The 24,464-nt window shown below is 40.6% G+C and overlaps 1 protein-coding gene across 1 annotated transcript in view; it reads left to right on the plus strand.

The window, feature by feature from the left end:
- The window catches only part of OSBPL1A (oxysterol binding protein like 1A), a 208,454-nt gene that overhangs the window by 119,940 nt on the left and 64,050 nt on the right, over nt 1–24,464 (plus strand). The window contains exon 19 of the mRNA XM_060170508.1: nt 23,810–23,966. Within this exon, the coding sequence (XP_060026491.1) occupies nt 23,810–23,966 (157 nt within the window). The remainder of the gene's footprint in view (nt 1–23,809; nt 23,967–24,464) is intronic.

The raw sequence follows: 24,464 nt of genomic DNA on the forward strand, positions 1-24,464 counted from the left end.
AAAGGAAGAGCTTAACTTGGCCTCAGAGATACAGGCCTCAGAGCGACGTAGCATACTGGCAGCGAGCAGGGACTCCAGAGTCAGATTCCCTGAATTGGAATCCTGCCCCTGACGCTGGTCAGCTGTGTGACCGTGGGCAAGTTCCATGACCTTCCTGGTTCTCAGCTCTCACATATTTAAAATGGGGATAATTATAGTTTCCATTTCAGTGGGTTGAGTCAGGATTAAGTGGGTTCACATGTGTAAGTAGTGTTTGGGACAGTGCCTGACAGGTACCACGTGTTCAAAAAATGGGAGATGTGTGTGGAGAGGTGAGAATGACTTTTGAGAGGAGGTACTGCTAAGTAGTTTTGACTTTTTAGGAACTTCCTTCAGAATTTTGAGGTAGATGTGGGTGGGGTCATGGAAGGAAGCCTGGGAGCGGGTGGTTGGAGATCAGCGAGATGGAAAACAATTCTTTTATGCGAAGAAATTAAGTGCTTATCTAAGTAGATGAACATATACAATTGATGGGTCTCACAAAACTTGACCATGGAAGCAGGAGACCTCAGTGGATATGGAGTTAAAGGGTCAAATTAATGATAGGAAAGGGAAAGAAGCACAGTGAGAGGTTGTAGAAATGAGAACTAAAGAAGATTAGGTTAAGAAAGTTAAAATGGTGTGATGATACAGGACAAGGAAAATGATGTTGGTGGATATACAGAGAAGAGATTCATTATAGAAGATAAACAGCACATAGGAACATTAATTTTAGAAGTGTGACATGATCAAAAGAAGCGGAAAAGCTAATTCTAATAGCCAGATTTGGGAATAATTAGAGAAAGGATTGTAATGACTATGATGATAGCAGTTAGATGTGGTATTTGTGAAAATAGTGAGTCAGGTTGAGAAGAGAATGTAGAGACCGGATGTGAAAGCAGTGGAATGAGTGGCAGAGGTAAAGGAAGCATTTAACCTGATTGACGGAGGAGGGAGGAGAGGGTGAAGGACACTTGAGGCTACTGACATTTCTTCACATCTACTCTCTGCCATGTCCAGTCCTGTTACCGCCTGTATTCCTTCTGTTTGGGGCATCCAAAAAGGAAAGCTGCCAGACAGATTATTGGATTAAATGCAAAGAGGTCCGAATGTAAAAGAACCTAGACACTTCAGCTGCTCATCTTTGCTGTCCTTTTAAAAAACAAAGGAAAAATTTAATTTTTATTTTAAAAAAGGTATTTGTTATAAATAATTCAATGTAAAAGTATGTATAGTGCCCAGTGAAATTTTCCCTTCATCCCTTACCCTAATTGTGCACTCTTCCTCAGAGATTCTTATTAACAGCTTGATAGATTCTCTTCCAGACCTTTTTAAAGCATTCGCATGGATATATGCATGTGTACGTATGGGGTTTTTAAAGAATCATGAATGGAAGTAGCTGTATAATTGTTCTAGATCTGCTTTTTCATGTAACAGTGTATCTTGGAAATCTTTCCCATCAGTGTTACAACTCTAGCTCATTCTTTTTAAAGGTTGCATAAAAGTCAATGATGTGATTTAGTAGAGTTTTCTTAGTTATTCTCTTCTTGATAGACATTTAGCGGCTACTGTCATCTTTCTACTTCTCAGTCATATTTTCACATTTATTTCCATAGTCGTCTCCTCTGGGAGAAGGCGATAAGAAGAACTACAGTCCCTGGGTCAGGATTGGCAAATGAATTTCATCTCAAGTGCCAGTTCAGATTGGGTTGCAGTCAGTACTGCCTGCTTGATGGGTTGCTGTGTTGAGAAGGATCCCGAGGCTGAGTCCAGTGCCTAGCTTAGTCAGCGTGTTCCACCGTGGCTGGAGATAAGGAGCTAGAAGGACAGGTGCCTTGAGTTTACTCATCCCTGCCCTGAGTGACCCACCTGAGTTCTATTATATTTGCCTGAACATAGTAGCTTTTCTTTGGCCACTCCTACTATTTCCTACTACAAATCTTGGGAATCATTTGGTCCAGTGTAAAACTGTATTAAAATTACGAATCAGATGCCCAAGGTTGAAGTGTTGCCCTGCTGATGACCTAGCCACGTAATTCACTGAGATCATAAAAGCCTTCATTTGGGAATGACTTCATCTTCTCACTACAGTCTACACGTTAACCTCCATTCCCTTTCCTCTTTCTCTTCTGTTACAAAAGAAGTGTCCCCTTTTCATTAAGACCATTCCCTCCTGATTTGTTCGATACCCATCTCCTTGTGCCTTCTCCAGAACTTTTGTTTAGTTATTGCTTCTTTCATCTACAGTTTCTTTTTTTTTTCCTCCCAATTTTATTGAGAAATAATTGACTTACAGCACTGTATAAGTTTAAGGTATACAGCATAATGATGTGACTTACGTACATCGTGAAATGATTGTCACAAGAAGTTCAGTGAACATCCATCATCTCATATAGATACAAAATCAAAGAAATAGAAAAAGTTTTTTTCCTTGTGATGAGACTTCTTAGGATTTAACTTTCTTAACTTTCATGTATTACAACATACAGCAGTGTTGATTATGTTTACCATGTTATACATTACATCCCTAGTACTTATTTATCTTATAACTGGAAGTTTGTACCTTTTGAGACTACCTTCATCCATTCCCCCTCCCCCCACTCCCCACCTCTGGTAACCAAAAATCTCATCTTTTTCTGTGGGTTTTTTAAATTTGTTTTTGAAGTATTATTGACCTGTAACCGTACGTTAGTTCCTGTTACACAACATAGTTATTCAATATTTCTGTACATTTAAAAATGATCACCGTAAGTCTAGGCATCTGGAAGTTTGTACCTCTTAAGCTCCCTCACCTAACTCTTTCAATACCACATTATCTTAAATGCTAACTTAAAATTCCTGTAATAGTATCCTATCGCTGCCATACCAGATTACCACAAATGTAGTGGCTTAAGTAATGCAGATTCATTCTCTGAGCTCTGGAGGTCGGAAGTCCTGCAGTCAAGGTGTTGGCAGGTCTTTGTTCCCTCCGGAGGCTCTAGGAGAGAATCTGCCTTCTTGCCTTTCTAGCTTCTAGAGACCACCTGCCTTCCTTGGCTCAAGGCCCCATCCTCCACCTTCACAGCCAGCAGTTTGACATCTTCCAGTCGCTCTGACTCTGACCTTCCTTCCTCCCTTTTATAAGGACCATAGCAATCACAGTGGACCCACTCAGATAATCCAGGGTAACCTCCCCATGTCAGGGGCCTTAACTCTGTCACACCTGCAGAGTCCTTTTACTGTGGATGGTAACACATCCACAGGTTCCACAGAGACTAGGACGGCCGTCACTGGGGGCCATTGTTCTGACTACCGCAGTTCCCAAATATATTTCTCCAGCCCTAACCTCTTGTGAGAGACTTACATACTGAGCTGTTTGCTGGATAAAGAAAAGATGAATTCTTGATCTTCCTCCTGGAGTTTGCTTCATTTTAGTAAGTGGCACCTCTTTCCTGTCCTAAAGCTGTAAACCTGGGAGTAATTCATGGCATTCACGTGCCACCTCCATGAAACGCAGACCGGGGTCCGTCCATTCTACCTTCGCGACCTACTTTGAATCCACCTATTAATATGTTCTGTTACTACAGGGTGCGGGTTAAAAGTGTAGGTGCTGAAGCTGGAAGGCTGTTGATAAGTGATGGCTCTACCAATTCCTGTACCCGTTGCGAAATGATTTCACTTTACAGTGCCTCATTTCTTCATCTGCAAGTAGGTCATAGGATTATTGGGAGGAATAAACTAATAAATATTTGTACTTAAAACAGTGCCTAGCACACTAAGGGGCTGCCCATTGTTCGCTCGCAGTACCGTCACCTGCGCTGCACACGCTCTTGTCCAGCCTCTTAACTGATCACTGTGCTTCCAGCCTTGCCTTATTGAGGTTCACGCCGTATACACCACCCACACTGATGCTTTGTAGACAATCACATCATCACATTCCCCAGCCTAGGATCCTTCAGTGGCTCTTCACTGCACCTAGAATAAAATCCAGACTCCCTAGCGGGCCTTCAAAGCTCCTGACGTGACCCACACCTTGCCTGTCCCTTGTTCGTTCACTCGCTGGGCTCCAGCCACACCGGGCCTCCTCCATCCTCACAACGCAGCAGTGACAGAGGCTATTGGGTCAGAGGTAAGAGAGAACAAAAACAAGTATACAAACCTGTATTTCATTTAAAGCTTTTTTTAATTGCTGAATCAGAATAATAGATTAAATCAAGCCTATCCTAATATCAGTATTTAAAAGATGTGAGGGCTTCCTTGGTGGCGCAGTGGTTGAGAGTCCGCCTGCCGATGCAGGGGACGCGGGTTCGTGCCCCGGTCTGGGAGGATCCCACGTGCCGCGGAGCGGCTGGGCCCGTGAGCCATGGCCGCTGAGCCTGCGCGTCCAGAGCCTGTGCTCCGCAACGGGAGAAGCCACAGCAGTGAGAGGCCTGCGTACTGCCAAAAAAAAAAATTTTTTTAATAATAAAATAAAAGATGTGAGAAAAAGGGTTTTAAAGATACTTCTCTTAAAATATTTCTAAGTTATTTTCACGAAATGCTTAAACTGCTTTTTTAAAGTCAGTTACAACTTGTTTTACTTCCTTTAAAATTAAGTCCATGCGACTTCCTGATTTCCCTTTAAAATTTTTTTCAGATAAGCAGAATCAATGAAAATCTAATACAGTGGGTGAGACAAAACTTGATATAAGCCTACAGTGTAGTGTATTTTTTTTCCAGCCCCATGGAATCTTTCGATTATTTAATTTTTTTCCAGTATGCTCAATGAGTTAAGATTTCATAAAATTCCATAAAGCAAACATTCTTCCTCACAATTTGGTTCAATTCCATTGTGTAACCTGATTAGAAGGAACTACATCTAATGAAGCGTCACATCTTGTCCTCATGGTGTGTGTGCTTAAGGGATGAAATAGTTAAATGGAGGGAGATTTCTGATATTACTACCTGTGAGTGAGCACTTCCTGGGAAAACGGCTAAACCTTCATGCGTGTTAAAGCAAAAGGTTTAATGAGAAACTAGAGGCTAACTCGTTCTGTGGAAAAATTCCATTTAGCTGGCAAATAAAGAACAGAAATATGTAGAAGGTACCACTTCAGGGAGGAATAAAGCAGCGCCTTCCACATGTTCCTTCCATCGTTCTGCCCTTTTCATTTCACCCTCACTTGATGCCACCCCCTTCTTCTACCAAAGCTCTTGAATATCTCTAAAGCATCAGCTCTCCTGGGTAGCCTTTCCTCACTCCCCCAGGCAGAATTAATGGTTTCTCCTTTTGTGTTCCTTCAGTTTACACCTCTTTCATAGCCCTTTGGTTGTATTGTGCTTGTCTCTTTATGATGGTAGAGACCCTATCTATTTATATTCCTGAGGTACTTAACATAGACTCAGAGTTGCTCTGTAAATGCTTGTTAAATGCAGGTTGTTGAACAAATGTCATTGATATTTCTGTCCTCCCTAAAAATATATTGGTTTTCAGTAAAGAGCACAAAAGAAGCAGTAACACTTGTGAATTTCACGTGGTCTGCATGCACCACTTTGGATGCTATGTGGAAGAGGAGGGGTGGGTGACAGAGGAGTGAGCTGGGATGAGATGTAATTAAAAGATAAAATTTGTTCTTGAGGAATTTATGATCAAGCTGGAGGTATGAGACTTGCTCCCAGAGTGGGGGGGGGGATGAAAAAGTAGCTAAGGGGGAGAAAATTAAAGGTGCTTGGCTTTATGGATATCCTAAGGCATTATTTTACCAGTTACCGGTTTTATTACCAGTTAAATAACTTAATGGCTGTTATTCTTTAGCACTGGTCTGAGATAGCAGTTTCACTAAAATTCCTGCCTTTTGAATTTTAAAACTTCAAAATGTGTTGTCTTTCTTACTGTCTGTTCATTTTCCTTTTTAGAAACATGATGAGATCAGTTGTGCAAGAAAGCCTTTCTTGCTAGGTTTTCCTCTTAATGCTATTTTGGTTAAAATGTGCATGAATAATGCATACAAATCCAATAGTGTAGATTGGTAAAACCAGTAGAACGTTATGTCACAAAATTGAAGCCAGCTTTAGCATTTCTCAGCAGTTGCAAGAGTCGATGCTCACATCTTTTTAAATCAAAGGTTTTAGAATGGAAAGTGTTAAAATAGCGACTTTGGTTTTGTCCGGAGGAGAGTAACGTAGGAAGTTATGACCCATGTGGAATAATGTTTAATCCAATAAATACAACTGGTAATAGTTGAGAAAAGAAATGACATCTCTGCTGACAGTTCACATAGAAGACGCAGGATTTGACCCAGGTGATCAGAGGTATTGGCAGGAAAGCCGAAGAGCACCGTGACCTTTTAGTAAAGGCTGTGCGCTCTGTTCTTTATGTTTCCGAGCCTGGTGTCCTCTTCCACAGTTTAGTTTTGAAATAACCTGTACAGTTCTTATCTGGGCCTTTTCTGTGAGTCTTTACTCTTGTCTGGACCTGCCTAGGATGTGGAGATCTCTCCCTCCTCTGTATTCCCAGCACTTTTTTCTCTGGTCTTTTTATTTTATTTTATTTTTGACGATTAGCCATACTACCTTGTTCTTGCCCTTTTTCTTGTTATATAACTTTTTGTGTCTTTGTTCCTCATCTTCCCCCAAACCCTGCATTTCCCTTAAGGACAGAGACCTTGTTGTCTTAACTTTTGTATTTCCTCTGTTGCCCAGTACAAAACAAGTTCATTGGTTGATATGATGTGCAGCAAATTGGGTACCACAGAGTATGGCTGTTATTAAACCCCTTCTGTATGTAGTATGGTACAACACTCTGGAGAAAATCTAAGTAGTGCCAGGGGCTCTTACTCTCGTTTTGTGTTTATAACATTAAAAAATTATCCAGCAGGGTTTCCCTGGTGGCGCAGTGGTTGAGAGTCCGCCTGCCGATGCAGGGGACACGGGTTCGTGCCCTGGTCCGGGAGGATCCCACATGGCGCGGAGCGGCTGTGCCCGTGAGCCGTGGCCGCTGAGCCTGCGCATCCGGAGCCTGTGCTCCGCAACGGGAGAGGCTGCAGCGGTGAGAGACCTGTGTACCGCAAAAAAAAAAAAATTCACTGTAAAACCATGTGCATTTTGTACTAGTGTTGAGAGCATGTCCTTAACCAGACACACTTACCCAGTGCCCACTGTGTGCAGTGCTTTGCCAGGCATGGCACTACCAAGGGAAAGAAGATCCAGTCCCTGAATCAGGGTTTCGTAGCCAGTCCAGGGGAAGAGGCTGAGCATGGAAAGATGGGCACAATGTGACGTGAAAAGGGTTTGGGCCTCCAGCCCACCAGAGCTACTCACTCCCAAGATCAGCCCCCGGAGTTTGCCGTTCTCAGTGACTATATCTACGCCGTCATCTCAGTTTTATACATCCCACAATCTAACCACTGTCTCCTGTCTTTCAACCCATTCTCTTAAAAACCCTGATCCCAACATTTCTTTGACCAACCACAGTGTCTTCTCCGTGTTTTCAGTGTTTCTCTCCGCTCGTGTCCTTGTTCCATCCTTACCAGCTCAGATGGCGCGGGCTGTCATATAATCGCCCCCCTGCCTTTCTCTCCCTGCACTGTGCTCACCCAGCCCATCCCTCCCCTCCTTCCGCACCGGTCCTCAAGTGACTGGCCACGCTGGCAGCTCTTGCTTGAGACCCACAGCTGTTTAATTTCTGTGGTGCCCTTTTGCTGCCCAGCAGTCCTACTTCATTTCCCTTGTCAGTTCCTTTTACATGCTTATTTCATACTTTTCTCACTTAAAATTTCTAATACCTTCATCCTCTGTCCTGCTCCATTGGAGGACATTATTTATATCACTGAGAAACTCCTCGTGTTTCCACTCACACACCTGGCTGTGTACATGTGTGGGCATATTCTGCTTTCTCTACATCGAAGAATATTATGTCCCTAACTGACGCCAGCCCCTCCGTATGTGCCTGGGATCCCAGTGCCTCTGACTTACATCAGGACATTAATGTAGCTCCTTCTTTCTCCCAGGTAATCAGTTATTCCTGATGCCCATCAGCTATCTTATCTTTCAGAATGCTGTATCTTATACAGATACCTTTGATCCACATCACTTTCCTCTTCTAGAATTCTTTCTTGAACAGCCTCTATTTATGTTTATTCTCATGATTCCCCTGCAGCCGCTCTCGACTAAATCACCGCCATCACATACTCAGCTGCCTAACTGAGTGGTCCTCTCTCAGTGCGCATCTTTGTCGGCCTTTCACCAGCACTTAAAGTTGTTGATTCCTCCTTCCTTCCGAACACTTTCTTTACTTGCTTTCCAGAGTGCCAGTCTCTTTTGATTTTACTTCTCAGTTCCCTTTGCTTGTCGTCTTGTATCCTTCTGACTTCAGATGTTAGCGTGTCTTGGGGTGCAGGCATTGTTTTCTGCACTCACCCTTTAGATCCTTTGTACTCAGAGTGTGGTCTCAGGATCAGTAGCATCACCTTCACCTGGAAGCTTGTTGGAACTGCAGAGCCGCAGGCCCCGACTCAGACCTAGTGAATAAGAATTTGCATTTTTTCAAATCCGTAGGGGCTTCATATGGACATCAAAGCTTGAGCAGCTTGCCTTGCACGAGCTCATCTAGTCCCATGCCTGTGAATATTGTCCAAATTTTGCTAAGTCCAAAACTTTACGTCTCTAGACTCAGTCGGTCTTGCCCCCTGAATTTCAGACTCCTGTCTAACTGTCTACTTGGCACATTCACTTAAATATCTAATGAGATCTCCAAGGTGTCTTAGAATGTCCAGAAGAGAATTCTTGATTTCTGCTCACAAGCCTGCCCCTCCTGTGGTCCATACTTTGGTAGATGGAGGATCTGTCTTTCAGTCCATCAACATTCACATTCAGTCCATCAACAAATTCCGTCAGCTCTACCTACAACATATAGCAGAATCTGACCACTTCTCATCATTCCACTGCCACCACCCTGGCCCCCATCATCTCTCACCTGGTTTCTGACAGGGGCTTTCTGACTGGTCCCTCTGCTTGCACCCGCGTCTCCAGCAATATTTTAAATAACAGCATTCAGAGTGATCGTTTCCAAACGTGAATCTGTTCATGTCAGTTCCCTGCATGGAACCCTCCAATGGCTTTGCTTCCTGGCTGGAATAAAAGCCAGAAGGCCTCGTTCTGGCCATCTGCCACCTTCTGAGATCTGCTCTGTCCTCCTCACTCACTTCCTTCCATCACTGGCCTCAATGCAAGTTCCTGGACTTGCCAAGCATGTTCTCTTCTAGGCCTTCACTTTCCCTCTGCCTGGAGCTCTCTAATCCCAAATGTCTACAGTGCTTACTCCCCCACTTCCTTCCTTTTTCTGCTCAGAAAGACCTTCACTGTATCATTTTCTATCCTTTTTCTCTTGCCTTTAAAAAACCCAAAAAACAAACAAAAAAAAAACACAGCATCTTTCACACATAATGTTCATTCATTTGTAGATCTTCTACAAGTAGAATGTAAGCTCCTCAGTGAGAGAGGCATTTTGCTTAGTGCATGGATGCATCCCAGCCCCTACACTAGTGCTAGACAGACAGAGAAGGAGGCGCTCAATACATATTTATTGAACAAGTAAATGAATTAGCGTCACCAACTCATACGTAAGGAGTGTTACAGAAATTCAGAGGAGAGGCAGCTAACTGCTTGGGAAAGTTGGGGAGAGCATCACAGAATAAGTGATGCTTGAGGGGTGTTGTGAAGAGTCAGGAAGGAGTTCTCCAGACGGATAAGATGGTGGTCAGATATGCTTTGTGGAACAAGAAAACACATGCAAAGGTAGAGAAAAATAGTTTTCAAAGACATCATGAAAATGCACTATGGCTGAGGCAGGGGTGAGCGTATTGGATGCTGAGAAATAGTGATGGGATGAAGCCAAGAAAGTAATTTAGGACCAGCTTGTAATGAGTCTTGTGAGAAGATTCTGCTGAAGATTTTTCATTTTAGCCTGTTAAGTGGTAGGCAGCCGACAAACGTGATTAAGTATACAGAGTGATGTCAGATTAGTATTGAATATTTTATAAAGTTTTTTTTTTAGTAAACATTGTGGAATTTTTATAATATTCTTGCATTATATTAAGAATTGGAAATTCAAAGAAAATAAGACATGGTCCCTACTTAGGAGTTTACATTCTATTAGCATATGAGTATTTTAGGAGTAAAGATTGATTTGAGGTCCTAGTGTCCTAGATGAGAGGTGACAGGAATTTCCATAAAAGCAACTTAAGTGAGAATGGGAAGTTTCAGTTCCTCCCTTTATTGCTTTAATGAATACATATCCTGACCTTTGTCCCTCAAGGAAGCCTGGTTGACTTTCTTCACTTGATGAAATCCCTGCTGTAGGCTCCCCATGCATCATAGTCCCATAGCATTTCCTGTAGTTGAAGTTTTGTATGCTTATGTTTTTTTGTCAGCCCTGCCACTCAACCAGACTGTAAATCCCTTAAGGAACTTTGCATCCCTAGCAACTTGCATAGACTTTGGCACCTGTTAGGAGTTCAGATATTTGAGTGAATAAAATTTGGGGATACATTTTAAAGGCTATGTTGACTGAACTTGAAGACCAGTTGGTTGTGGCAGATAATGATGTGCTGAGGATTTCCACCTATTTACTGAAAATTCTCACTTTGGCCCAAAGCATCTCAAACTCCGTATAGTGGAAACTGGACTTGTCATCCTGATCTGCCCCCTTGTATATGCCCTGTCTTGGCTAATGGCATCATCATCTACCCACCATGCAAACTACAGATGTGAAAGTCATCTCTTACCCCCTTTCCTCACACCCTCCCCATATCTAAGTATCTAGTTGTCTTCTTTTCTCTTCCTATTTTCTGCCCCAGTATTCACTGTCGGGGCCTTAGTTCAGCTTTTGAGCCCACAGACTTTGTCTTCCCGCTTCTGGTCATTATCCCTGCCAGCCCATCTTCCACATCGCGTATTGTCAGGTGTGGTGGGCAGAAAAATGGTCCCCCAAGGATACGTTCACCTGCTCATCCCAGTAACCTGTAACCTTTTTTTGGAAAAAAAGATCTTTGCAAATGGGATTAAGTTAAGGAATTTGAGGTGAGATCATCATGGATTATCTGGGTGGGACCTAAGTGCTGTCACAAGTATCCTTATAAGAGAAAGGTAGAGGGAGATTAGACCCACAGAGGAGAAGGCAGTGTGAGGATGGAGGCAGAGATTAGAGTGATGTGGCCACAAGCCCAGGAAAGCTGGAAGCCACCAGAGGCAAGAGGCAAGGAATGGACTTTCGTTAGAGCCTTCAGAGGGATGGTGGTCCTGCAAACGCTTTGGTTTTCGTTCATTGAAACTGATTTTGGAGTTCTGGCCTCCAGAGTTATGAAAGACTACAATTTTGTTGTTTTAAGCCACCAAGTTATGCTAATTGTTACAGTGGCCATGGGACACTGATGTGTCAGAGTTATCTGTAAAGTGTAAAATGGATCTTATCACTCCCTGGCAAAACATCCAAAGACTCTCCATTACTACAGATTCAGTGTAAACTCTGTGATCTGACCCACGTTTAAGCTTCATCTCTGACGACCACATCTTTTCCCTCTGGCTACTCGCCTCTCTAGCTATGCCAGATATTCTTAGACACACACCTTGTTCTTTCAGGCGTGGGACTGTTGCTCTTCCCCTTACACCTGATATTCTCTTTTCCTGCCTTAAATTCTTAGTCATCATTACAGCTCAGATGTCATCTCTGCCTGGAAAGTTTGCCTGGAAACTTATCCTGCTTCCTCTGAGAGTGACTTCTTCAAGTTTTCCCACACTTTGTATAAACATATGTTTACTTGCACGTCTTCCACTAGATTGCACTTTGAATATCTGGAGGGCACCACCCATATCTCATTAATCTTTCTAAAGTGTTTCAGCAACGAGCCCTTTCTTTGCCAGGTACATGGTAGGTATTTGGTAAGTGTTGATTTATTAAACTGAAGTCACATGAAAGAACTTTCTTTTATAACTGTGGATTATTCTATGACTGGTCTTTAGTTCTAGAATATTTTCTTTGTAGAGTGAATGCATAGGTGACCTTGAAAATGATTTTAAAGATGTCAGCAGGACAAATGGGGAAGGTCTGGATTTAGTCACCCAAAATAGATACACATAAGTTTTTCAGTAGCCCACACACAAATGTTTTGAATAATTCTTCATCCGCAGTTACATGTGCAGATTTTGCAAGTTGGGGAAAACCATAGTAGATTTAGTTGCTTGGGGAAAAGCCAGTACTTTTAAGAAACTGTCGTAATCAACACTGTACCGTTTGGCCGATTGTGACCTTGCACCTCATTCAGGGAGGATATGTCTAGAATGTCTCTGACTCTTGTTGCTTGCTGCCACCATTCTGTTTCAAGCTTTTGTCACTTCCTCAGTAGGTTATTGTAGCAATCTCTTGGCAGCCCCTTCTGGACTCACCCGGATTTTCTGTTTACAGTTTATTTTAGATGTGGTAGGTTTCATTGATTTTCCTTGTGTGCTTCGTATTTACTACGTTATTTTTGAGTTTACAGGATTGTACATTAAAGCTAAATAAACATTTGGCGCTGATATTTTAAGCTTGGGTTACTTTGGGGTTACTTTGGACATTCTTAGAAGATGCCTAGTTCTTGGGAAAGCATAAACAATGAAGGTATTAAATTGAGCGTGTGTGCCTTCTGACTATTTCCTGTTACCTTAAGTAACGGGGAGGGGCTATTTGGACATTATCCACAGTTCTTCCACATCTTGCTCCTTTGTACTATTTGTTCTCAAGTTAGTTTTCAGAGGTCATGTTAAAATACTTATCGGCATAACGTAAGAATTGTTGGCATGTTTATATCATTAATTTTATGACCTCTTCTTTCAGCCTTTTAATAGGAGAAACTCAAAAAAGCAGGATAAAGGTAATGATCCTCTTAATGCTGAAGTTTTTTTTACACCACTTTATTTCAGGTATGATTGACATACAAAAAGCTGTACACATTTAACTCATACAACTTGATGAGTAAAGTTTTAAAGCTATGTTAACCCAGTCACAGCCATTGGCTTCCAAGCTGTTTGGTTGAAAGGGTATAGTGTTCAATCTGAAATGTGTTCGAAATTATTTTAAGTCTCAATGTGGACAGAGCTTTTAAGTTTCTGGGCCACCAGAGATCTGTGAACAAACTTTCTATTAATACCACTGTTTTAATCAGGCAAAGATTCTGTCTACCTTAAATGCTTGTACATAGGCTAGAGCATTTATCTTGTAAGATACAGCCTGTTTTTCAGAGTGTTGTTATGACACTTTTTATATAAAATATAATTAGTAATTAAACCACCTGAATCCTTTTTGGAAATAGATGGGAATAAACAAACCCACGAGTAAGTACAAACTAAGTATTCCATTTCCAGGTATAGTCATTACATAGGGCTATACAGATTTTCCTAACTGCCCATTTAAAGTTCAGTGAATAATGTAAGGCTATTTTATAAATCCCTTACCCTGTTTTTCAGGGATGGATTGAAGCATCCTGAAAATTTTGTGTGGCTCTACTTAGTATAGAAACACAGATGTTCGTAAGGGGAAAATGCAGTGAGAAATAAAAGGGAAAATGAAAGGCTAATTTTGTCTGAAATCTAGGTGTGGATACTGTTAACATTTCTGCTGCTGTATTCAAAAATACATCTGTTTAAAAATCTACCAATTTTTCTCCATGTCTGTGTGGCTTTCTTTCATCACTGGCATTGAGGTGAGAGATGACAGGACCAGAATATAGACCATGCATCCAGCATGATAGGTCTTTGGCGTTGGCTTGACAGGTTTTTGTTTGCTTTTTTGTTTTGGGTTTTACTTGGTTTTGATTTTATTGTGGTAAAATAAACATAACACATATACCATTTTAACCATTTTTAAGCATGCGGTTCAGTGTCATTAAGTACATTTTTGTCCAACCAGCACTGCTGTCCATTGCCAGAACTTTTCCATCATCCCCAAATAAAACTGTACCCATTAAACAGTAACTCCCCCCCATTTGTTTGTTTTTAAAGCATGTACAGTACCCTTACTATTATAACCACCATATATAAGGTGTTAAGCACACTCTTTCCAATACTTTATGCTTTCCACTGAGGCATTAATGTATTGCCCAGAAACACTGAATGGTAGATAAGGTCTGGCCTATTTGATATTCGTATGTGCAGGCAAAATTGAAAAACCTGTTTTAAGATTGCATTATCAGCTCAGCAGCACTAAGATCTATCACTTGAAAATTACTCTTATGAGCCAGGTACGCTCCATTGCTGGGTTGCCTCAGGCCAAACAACCAACAGGGAGGGAACCCAGCCCCACTCATCAGCAGATTAAAGTTTTACTGAGCTCTACCCACCAGAGCAACACCCAGCTCTACCCTCCACCAGTCCCTCCCATCAGGACGCTTACACAAGCCTCTAAGATAGCCTCATCCACCAGAGGGCAGACAGAAGAAGCAAGAAGAACAATTCTGCAGCCTGTGGAAGCAAAACCACATTCACAGAAAGATAGACAAAATGAAAAGGCAGAGGACTTTGTACCACATGAAGGAACAAGATAAAACCCCAGAGAAACAACTAAATGAAGTGGAGATAGGCAACCTTCCAGAAAAAGAATTCAGAATAATGATAGCGAAGATGATCCAGGACCTCGGAAAAACAATGGAGGCAAAGATTGAGAAGATGCAAGAATTGTTTAACAAAGACCTAGAAGAATTAAAGAATGAACACCTAGAAGAAGTAAAGAACAAATAGATGAACAATACAATAACTGAAATGAAAAATACACTAGAAGGAATCAATAGAATAACCGAGGCAGAAGAACGGGTAAGTGACCTGGAAGACAGAATGGTGGAATTCACTGCCGCGGAACAGAATAAAGAAAAAAGAATGAAAAGAAATGAAGATGGCCTAAGAGACCTCTGGGACAACATTAAACGCAACAACATTCACATTACAGGGGTCCCAGAAGGAGAAGAGAGAGAGAAAGGACCTGAGAGAATATCTAAAGAGATTATAGTCGAAAACTTCCCTAACATGGGAAAGGAAATAGCCACCCAAGTCCAGGAAGTGCAGAGAGTCCCAGGCAGGATAAACCCAAGGAGAAACATGCTGAGACACATAGTAATCAAACTGACAAAAATTAAAGACAAAGAAAAATTATTGAAAGCAACAAGGGAAAAACGACAAATTACATACAAGGGAACTCCCATAAGGTTAACAGCTGATTTCTCAGCAGAAACTCTACAAGCCAGAAGGGAGTGGCATGATATACTTAAAGTGATGAAAGGGAAGAACCTACAACCAAGATTACTCTACCAGGCAAGGATCTCATTCAGATTCGATGGAGAAATCAAAAGCTTTACAGACAAGCAAAAGCTAAGAGAATTCAGCACCACCAAACCAGCTCTACAACAAATGATAAAGGAACTTCTCTAAGTGGGAAACACAAGAGAAGAAAAGGAGCTATGAAAACAAACCCAAAACAATTAAGAAAATGGTCATAGGAACATACATATTGAAAATTATCTTAAACGTGAATGGATTAAATGCTCCAACCAAAAGACACAGGCTCACTGAATGGATACAAAAACAAGACCCATATATATGCTGTCTACAGGAGACCCACTTCAGGGGCACATACAGACTGAAAGTGAGGGGATGTAAAAAGATATTCCATGCAAATGGAAATCAAAAGAAAGCTGGAGTAGCAATACTCATCTCAGATAAAATAGACTTTAAAATAAAGAATGTTATAAGACACAAGGAAGGACACTACATAATGATCAAGGGATCAATCCAAGAAGAAGGTATAACAACTATATATGCACCCAACATAGGAGCACCTCAATACATAAGACAACTGCTAACAGCTCTAAAAGAGGAAATCGACAATAACACAATTACAGTGGGGGACTTTAACACCTCACTTAAACCAATGGGCACATCATCCAGACAGAAAATTAATAAGGAAGCACAAGCTTTAAATGACACAACAGACCAGATAGATTTAATTGATATTTATAGGACATTCCATCCAAAAACAGCAGATTACACTTTCTTCTAAAGTGCACACGGAACTTTCTCCAGGATAGATCACATCATGGGCCACAAATCAAGCCTCAGTAAATTTAAGAAAATTGAAATCATATCAAGCATCTTTTCCAACAATAACGCTATGAGATTAGAAATCTATTACAAGGAAAAAAACGTAAAAAACACAAACACATGGAGGCTAAACAGTGTGCTACTAAATAACCAAGAAATCACTGAAGAAATCAAAGAGGAAATCAAAAAATACCTAGAGACAAATGACAACAAAAACATGATCCAAAACCTATGGGATGCAGCAAAAGCAGTTCTAAGAGGGAAGTTTATAGCAATACAGTCCTACCTCAACAAACAAGAAAAATCTCAAACAATCTAACCTTACACCTAAAGGAACTAGAGAAAGAAGAACAAACAAAACCCTAAGTTAGTAGAAGGAAAGAAATCATAAAGACCAGAACAGAAATAGATGAAATAGAAACAAAGAAAACAATAGCGAAGATCAATAAAACTAAAAACTGGTTCTTTGAGAAGATAAACAGAATTGATGAACTTTTAGCGAGACTCATCAAGAAAAAGAGGGAGAGGACTCAAATCAATAAAATTAGAAATGAAAAAGGAGAAGTTACAATGGACACTGCAGAAATACAAAGCATCATAAGAGACTACTACAGGCAACTCTATGCCAATAAAATGGACAACCTGGAAGACATGGACAAATTCTTAGAAAGGTATAAACTTCCAAGACTGAACCAGGAAGAAATAGAAAGTATGAACAGACCAATCCCAGGTAATGAAATTGAAACTGTGATTAAAAATCTTCCAACAAACTAAAGTCCAGGACCAGATGGCTTCACAGGTGAATTCTATCAAACATTTAGAGAAGAGCTAACACCCATCCTTCTGAAACTCTTCCAAATAATTGCAGAGGAAGGAACGCTCCCAAACCCATTCTATGAGGCCACCATCACCCTGATACCAAAACCAGACAGAGATACTACAAAAAAAAGAAAATTACAGACCAGTATCACTGATGAATGTAGATGCAAAAATCCTCAACAAAATACTAGCAAACGGGATCCAACAACACATTAAAAGGTTCATACACCATGGTCAAATGGGATTTATCCCAGGGATGCAAGGATTCTTCAGTATATGCAAATCAATCAATGTGATACACCATATTAACAAATGGAAGAATAAAAACCGTTATGATCATCTCAGTATATGCAGGAAAAGCTTTTGACCAAATTCAACATACATTTATGATAAAAAAACTCTCCAGAAAGTGGACGGAGAGGGAACCTACCTCAACATAATAAAGGCCATATATGACAAACCCACAGCAAACATCATTCTCAATGATGAAAAATTGAAAGCATTTCCTCTAAGATCAGGAACAAGACAAGGATGTCCACTCTCGCCACTATTATTCAACGTAATTTTGGAAGTCCTAGCCATGGCAATCAAAGAAGAAAAAGAAATAAAAGGAATCCAAATTGGACAAGAAGTAAAACTGTCACTGTTTGCAGATGACATGATACTATACATAGAGAATCCTGAAGACGCCATCAGAAAACAATTAGAGCTAATCAATAAATTTAGTAAAGTTGCAGGATACAAAATTAATGCACAGAAACCTCTTATATTCCTGTACACTAACAACGAAAGGTCAGAAAGAGAAATTAAGGAAACAATCCCATTCACCATTGCAACAAAAAGAATAAAATACCTAGGAATAAACCTATCTAAGGAGGTAAAAGTTCTGTACTCAGAAAACTATAAGACACTGATGAAAGAAATCAAAGATGACACAAACACATGGAGAGATATACCATGTTCTTGGATTGGAAGAATCAATATCATGAAAATGACTATACTACCCAAAGCAATCTACAGGTTCAATGCAATCCCTATCAAATTACCAATGGCATTTTTTACAGAAGTAGAACAAAAAATCTTAAAATTTGTATGGAGACACAGAAGACCCTGAATAGCCAAAGCAGTCTTGGGTGAAAAAAACGGAACTGGAGGAATCAGACTCCCTGACTTAAGACTATACTACAAAGCTACAGTAATCAAGATAATATGGTACTGGCACAGAAACAGAAATATAGATCAATGGAACAGGATAGAAAGCCCAGAGATAAACCCACGCACCTGCGGTCAACTTATCTATGACAAAGGAGGCAAGGATATGCAATAGAGAAAAGACAGTCTCTTCAATAAGTGGTGCTGGGAAAACTGGACAGCTACATTTAAAAGAATGAAATTAGAACACTCCCTAACACCATACACAAAAATAAACTCAAAATAGATTATAGACCTAAATGTAAGGCTGGACACTATAAAACTCTTAGAGGAAAACATAGGAAGAACACTCTTTTACATAAGTCACAGCAAGATCTTTTTTGATCCACCTTGTAGAGTAATGGAAATAAAAATAAATGGCACCTAATGAAACTTAGCTTTTGCAAAGCAAAGGAAACTACAAACAAGATGATAAGACAACCCTCAGAATGGGAGAAAATATTTGCAAACGAATCAGTGGACAAAGGAGTAATCTCCAAAATATATAAACAGCCCATGCAGCTCAATATTAAAAAAACAACCCAATCCAAAAATGGGCAGAAGACCTAAATAGACATTTCTCCAAAGAATACATACAGATGGCCAAGAAACACATGAAAAGCTGTTCAGCATCACTAATTATTAGAGAAATGCAAATCAAAACTACAATGAGGTATCACCTCACACCAGTTAGAATGGGCATCATCAGAAAATCTGCAAACAGCAAATGCTGGAGAGGGTGTTTAGGAAAGGGAACCCTCTTGCGCTGTTGGTGGGAATGTAAATTGATACAGCCATTATGGAGAACAGTATGGAGGTTCCTTAAAAAACTAAAAATGGAATTACCATATGACCCAGCAATCCTGCTAATGGGCATATACCCAGAGAAAACATGCACCCCAGTGTTCACTGCAGCACTATTTACAATTGCCAGGTCATGGAAGCAACCTAAATTTCCATCGACAGACGAATGGGTAAAGAAGATGTGTTACATTTATACAAAATGGAATATTACTCAGCCATAAAAAGGAATGAAATTGGGCCATTTGGAGAGATGTGGATGGATCTGGAGACTGTCATACAGAGTGAAGTAAGTCAGAAAGAGTAAAAGAGATACCATAAATTTATGCATATATGGGGAACCTAGAAAAAATGGTACAGATGAACTGGTTTGCAGGGCAGAAATAGAGACACAGATGTGGAGAAATAGAGACACAGATGTAGAGACACAGATGTACAGACACCAAGGGGGGAAAGTGGCGGGGGGCGGTGGTGGGATGAGTTGGGAGATTGGGATTGACATGTATTCATTAATATGTATAAAATAGATAACTAATAAGAACCTGCTGTATAAAAAATAAAATTCAAAAAAAAATTACATGGTCAGGCTTCACCTTAATCAGTAAGCCTCCACAGGGACTATGCTTTGCTACTTAGGTAAACACGTTAGAATTTAAATATATCTGGACCCGTGGGTCTCCAAATGAAGTGATCCTCTGCTGGAGGCGTATTGGCGTGACTCATGCATTGGAGGCATAGAAGTTAAGGATGGCTCCTTATTGCCCACAAAGTAAGTCCAAGCTATATCTCACTGTATACATAGTACTAGAAGTAACTGAGCTTTTGTTCTTAATCAACAAGTTCGTTTTTATCTCGAGGACACTGTAAATCATGTCACTGATCGTGTTTCCTCCTTTGCCTCTGAAGCTAGAATGCTCAGAGATGAGCTGACGATTTGCCTCTAGCGGGTGAAAGAACTTTACGGCGTGGAATGGGATACTACCTGATTCCCGCTTCATTTTATACCCTCTTTTCCCACTGCCTGCCGTTGATCTTTATTCATCCTGAGTAGTCAGCTTCATGACTGATTCATAGCTTCATTTCCCCCCAGCCGCCCTGTCACCACTCCTTTCTCGCGTCTTCTCCTCCCACCTTACTGAACGCTCCTTCTTTCCTCCCTGCCTTGCATCATGCCACTCCCTTATGCCTGGAACAGCTCCTCTATTGTAACTCTCTCCTCCACCCCCAGTCTTACTGCTTGTCAACTTAGCTCAGCCGTCAGTCACAATCATCTCTGGATACCCAGTTCTTCACTGTGTGAAACTGGCTGTTCCCTCCTGTGTGGCCCACTGCCCCCATCCAGACTTACGCTACTGCACCAGGAGTAATTCACTGAACTCATGTTTTCACAAAACAGTCTACCTCTGCTCGACCATGGACAGGGACCACATCTCACTGTTCTTTGAATCACCCACCATGCCTTGCACCAAATAAAGGAGGGGAAGAATGAAGTAAGCAGTATAAGATGTGGTGGACGAGTCATGATAAGAATTAAAAAATGATCATTGGACTAACTTTGCAGTATGGTGGTAATTGGTGATCTTCGCTAGAGCCCTTTAGGGGAAGGGTGGGCATAGCCTGATTATATTAGAGGGGGAAGGAGGTTGGGAGCAAGGTGGAGAGAAATAAGGGTTGGGAGGAGGGGAGAGGTGGATGAACAGGGTGAGAGAGACTAGGAGAGGGGGCAGAGAGGAAGTCAAGTTGCTACCCTTGGGGTGGAGGGGAGGGGAGGGAAATGATAAGGGTCTGTACTGCCACCTGATAGCGTGTCCCTAGGGGTAAGCACTGCGCTCCTATGATTGGGTGAAGGTAGTAGGTCTTCAGCTTGTGTTCAGTAAGTTTAAATCTTGTTCTGAGTAAAGTCTTTGCTTCATAGAAGTTCTTACTGCCTTACCTCTTGTTTGGTGTTTATTGTATATCTGCTTTTTTGTTAAGAATTTTCTTTGGAAATGGATTAGTCCCTGTCTTATGATTTGTATCCCTTAAATAGCAAACACAGTATCCTGTGCAGAGTGATGTTTAATAAATGCTTGAGTGCTTGAGGTTTTTTGCTTCAGTGCATTTTGGTTTTCATGACATCTAAATTATAAAGTAATAATGCATCTTGATTAATACTAACCAATGCAGACAGGGTTATTTTGTTTGGCTCTTTAAATTCTTAATTTTTTCATATGAAACAAACTTAAAAATGTGAAAGTGAAAAAACCACCCGATCTTCCCCCCAAGACCACTGTCACCCTCTTTGGTTCAGGTTGTGCTCATGCCGCTTCCTCTGAACAACTCTTCCCTCACCGCCACCTGAGCACCATTCTCATTGTTTTGAGATTTACCTGTTGTTCCACTGTAAGCAGATAAGGTAGGGGGTCCCCAAAGAAAACGAACCAGGCATGGCTTTCTTGACATAAGAGAAGCCATTTTTAGCCTAAACCATTTTGTGATCTAAGCCTGGCCACAGTGCTTGCCCTTGAGCAGGTCTCAGTAATTAATGATCTTGAGAGAACAAAATAATGCAGGAACAAACAGGACTGTTACCAGGCAAGAGAAGTTGCAGTAGCAAAGATAATAAATCAGTTGTAAAGACTCCCAGATCTGTTTTCAGTGGTAAAGATTAGCCTGAAACACTTTCTTGAGCTGTTTTACAGAATTCAAACGGCGCCCCTCTTGAGCCTGCAACCAACCACCAGATCAACTGTTGACCTTTTCTGACCCTCATGACTTCAATCAGCTAAAGCTTGGACTCTGTCAACCTTTGCCTCAATTCTCTTTTGAATTCTCCTCTGCTCAAAACCCCTTCATGAATATGCATATACTGCCCAGGCCCATTCATGAATATGCAGGCACCCTTAGTGTAAAACTTCCCCAGTTTTGCTGTTGGGGAGACACTGCCTTGGGAAAGATCCCTGGTGTTCTCCTTATTTCCTGCAAGTAATAAATCCTTCTTTCTCCCACTCTTTGGCTTGGTTGTGTCTTTTTGCTTGACACCCACCAAGAGAGACGAAGCCAGTTTTCAGGTAATACCACCTCTCCTATATCCTTTCCTGATACCCCTTTGCCTACCCCAGCAAATGGACTCTTCACCTCTTTGCCTCACCGTGCCCTAGACAAACTTCTGTCATTTCACTGCTCTCATTTGGACAGATATCTGTTTACCTGAACCAGATCTTTCTTTAAGGCAGAATAAAATTAATTTTTTTTGCTTATATTTTAGAGTTGTAAAATGGTATCCTGATTATTTTGTCTTATCACTATGTTAAAAGTATTTTTCTATTTTATTAAGTTGCTTTTGTAATTGTGATTTTAGCAGCTGTGTATTTCATCTAATGGATGACAGTCCCCTGTTACTGGCTTTGCAGGTTGTCTTCACTTTTGGGTTTTTTTTTGGAATTTTGGAATTTATTTTTTTATACAGCAGGTTCTTATTAGTTATCCATTTTATACATATTAGTGTATATATGTCAATCCCAATCTCCCAAGTCTTCAGTTGTTTTTCATAAAATATTGTCACTGCCTGCCAAAATTGACAATGAAAAATAAATATTGCTTTAAACTTATTATTAAAATATCTCTTTCTTTGCTATATGGTATATGTCACAACAAAGCTATATTTTCAATTCTGGTAAAGTTATATTTACAGAAGATAAAAATAACTTCCGTAGCACTGAGTCTTTTCTGCAGGTAACTTACACCATTTAGACAGTCCAGAGTTCAAGGTGTGTTGTCCAACCTGCAGTGGTACTTGTCCAACAGTTGTTACTCGTGAACCTAATGTGATAAAAATAAGAGCCCATGATTTTGGCTGAATTATAGAATGCAGTCGGGGGAAAAGAAGTACTAAATAATTTTATTTCCTGAACATCTTAGCTATAATACACACTAAGCAGATGGTTGAAACTTTTATTTAAGGGAGGTTACTTGAATGGGTGTGAGTGCTTCCCTAGAGCAGAGGACGGTTGCCTGTATGGTCATCTGCTTATGGAAAGTTAGACGTTACCTGGAATTTACATTTTAATAAAAGCATAGGCATCATTTAAAGTTTTCTAGAGATTGGATGGCTGCTACTGTGAACTGAAATAGGTAGAGCATTAAACAAGTAAGCGGGCATACTTCTTAACCCCGTAGTCCTTCCTCGCCATCACCAAAGCACCCTGGAGATGCTGAAAGGAGATGAAGGATGTGAGTGTGCCTGAAAACTGTAGCGTATTGTACGCAGATAAGTTGTCCTTTTATTCCCAAATAGGCTGATGGCTCCACGCTGAATGCATAGGCAGTTGGGAATGTGGCATTTCCATCCTAAAAACACCCGCCTGATAATTAGATTTTATATGGCCACTTCAGACTTCAGCTCTTGAGAATTTAAATAATATAATACCAGAAGAAGTGTTTTTTAAAGTAGTTAAAAATTACCTTTGCTTTGGTGTCTGTAGTATCAGATGTAATTTATGCTTCCCCCAAGTACAGCCACGGTAGCTTTTTCTTTATACATGAGTTTAAAAAATTGATTGTGTTTTTAAAGTTATGCTTAAGGTGCTTTGAAAGGGAAGATAAAAGTAGAAATTTTTTTAGGGGGAAAACCACTGAATATAATTTCTTAAAGAATTAGGTAATCTCTGGATGTCTCTTTTAGTGTATACAATCTAACAGTTGTAAGTTTATATAATCCTATATCTGTTTCCTAAATCCACTTTAGCCTTATTGGGTGCAGGTTCTCTGAAATCCCTGAGGAGGAGTTAACAGATGGATTGTTGAAGGACAAAGTAGGCTGCTTAAGTTTCAAAGCCTGATGCGTTAAGGGAGAGATCCATTGTTACGGAAGCCTCACACCAAAGTTCAGTTCATTGACTGTGAACCTGCTCTGCCACAGATTCCGAGTCCGAACGGTCCCTGAGTAGATTGGAAGCAGTGACTGCGCACTGCTTTGAAGAGGAAGGAGAGCACCTGAGGAGTAGAAAGCACAGAATGTCCGAAGGAAAAGACTGTGGTGGTGGAGATGCTCTCTCCAATGGCATCAAAAAACACAGGTAGGATGGCCTTTAACGGTGAACGTTGCTGCCTTTTTATTATCAAGTGCATTTGCTTTTGTAAAGAAAAGTATGCGTTCTCTTCGTTTTTGCTTTTTCTCTCTATTGAATATTTATATTGCTCCATCACCTCAAGGAAGGGATTTAGCTTAAGTACTTTGTCCATTACAAGAAGAACATCATCTGTAATTGTAGGAACTAAGCACAAAACTTGGTGTTAGATACCATGGTTTTAGGGGAACATAAATCCTTCAGCTGGCGATGTAGAAAGGCTCTTCAGAAGTGCCTATTGAAAGTGATGCTGGGTTCTTCTTTTCAGCATACATCTTTTATGACTCTGCCTCCCAATGCTATTTTAGTTTCTAGTCATTTGATCTTCTTGTTGGTTTTATTGAGAATGGATGGTAATATTGCCTGCTTGTTGATACAATTTAGTTACATTTACACAAAGACTTTTATTAAGACCCAGGGTTTGTTGAACATAGCCATTTTGTACTG

The sequence above is a fragment of the Lagenorhynchus albirostris genome, chromosome 14 (genome assembly GCF_949774975.1).
Source record: "Lagenorhynchus albirostris chromosome 14, mLagAlb1.1, whole genome shotgun sequence".
NCBI classification, from domain to species: Eukaryota; Metazoa; Chordata; class Mammalia; order Artiodactyla; family Delphinidae; genus Lagenorhynchus; species Lagenorhynchus albirostris.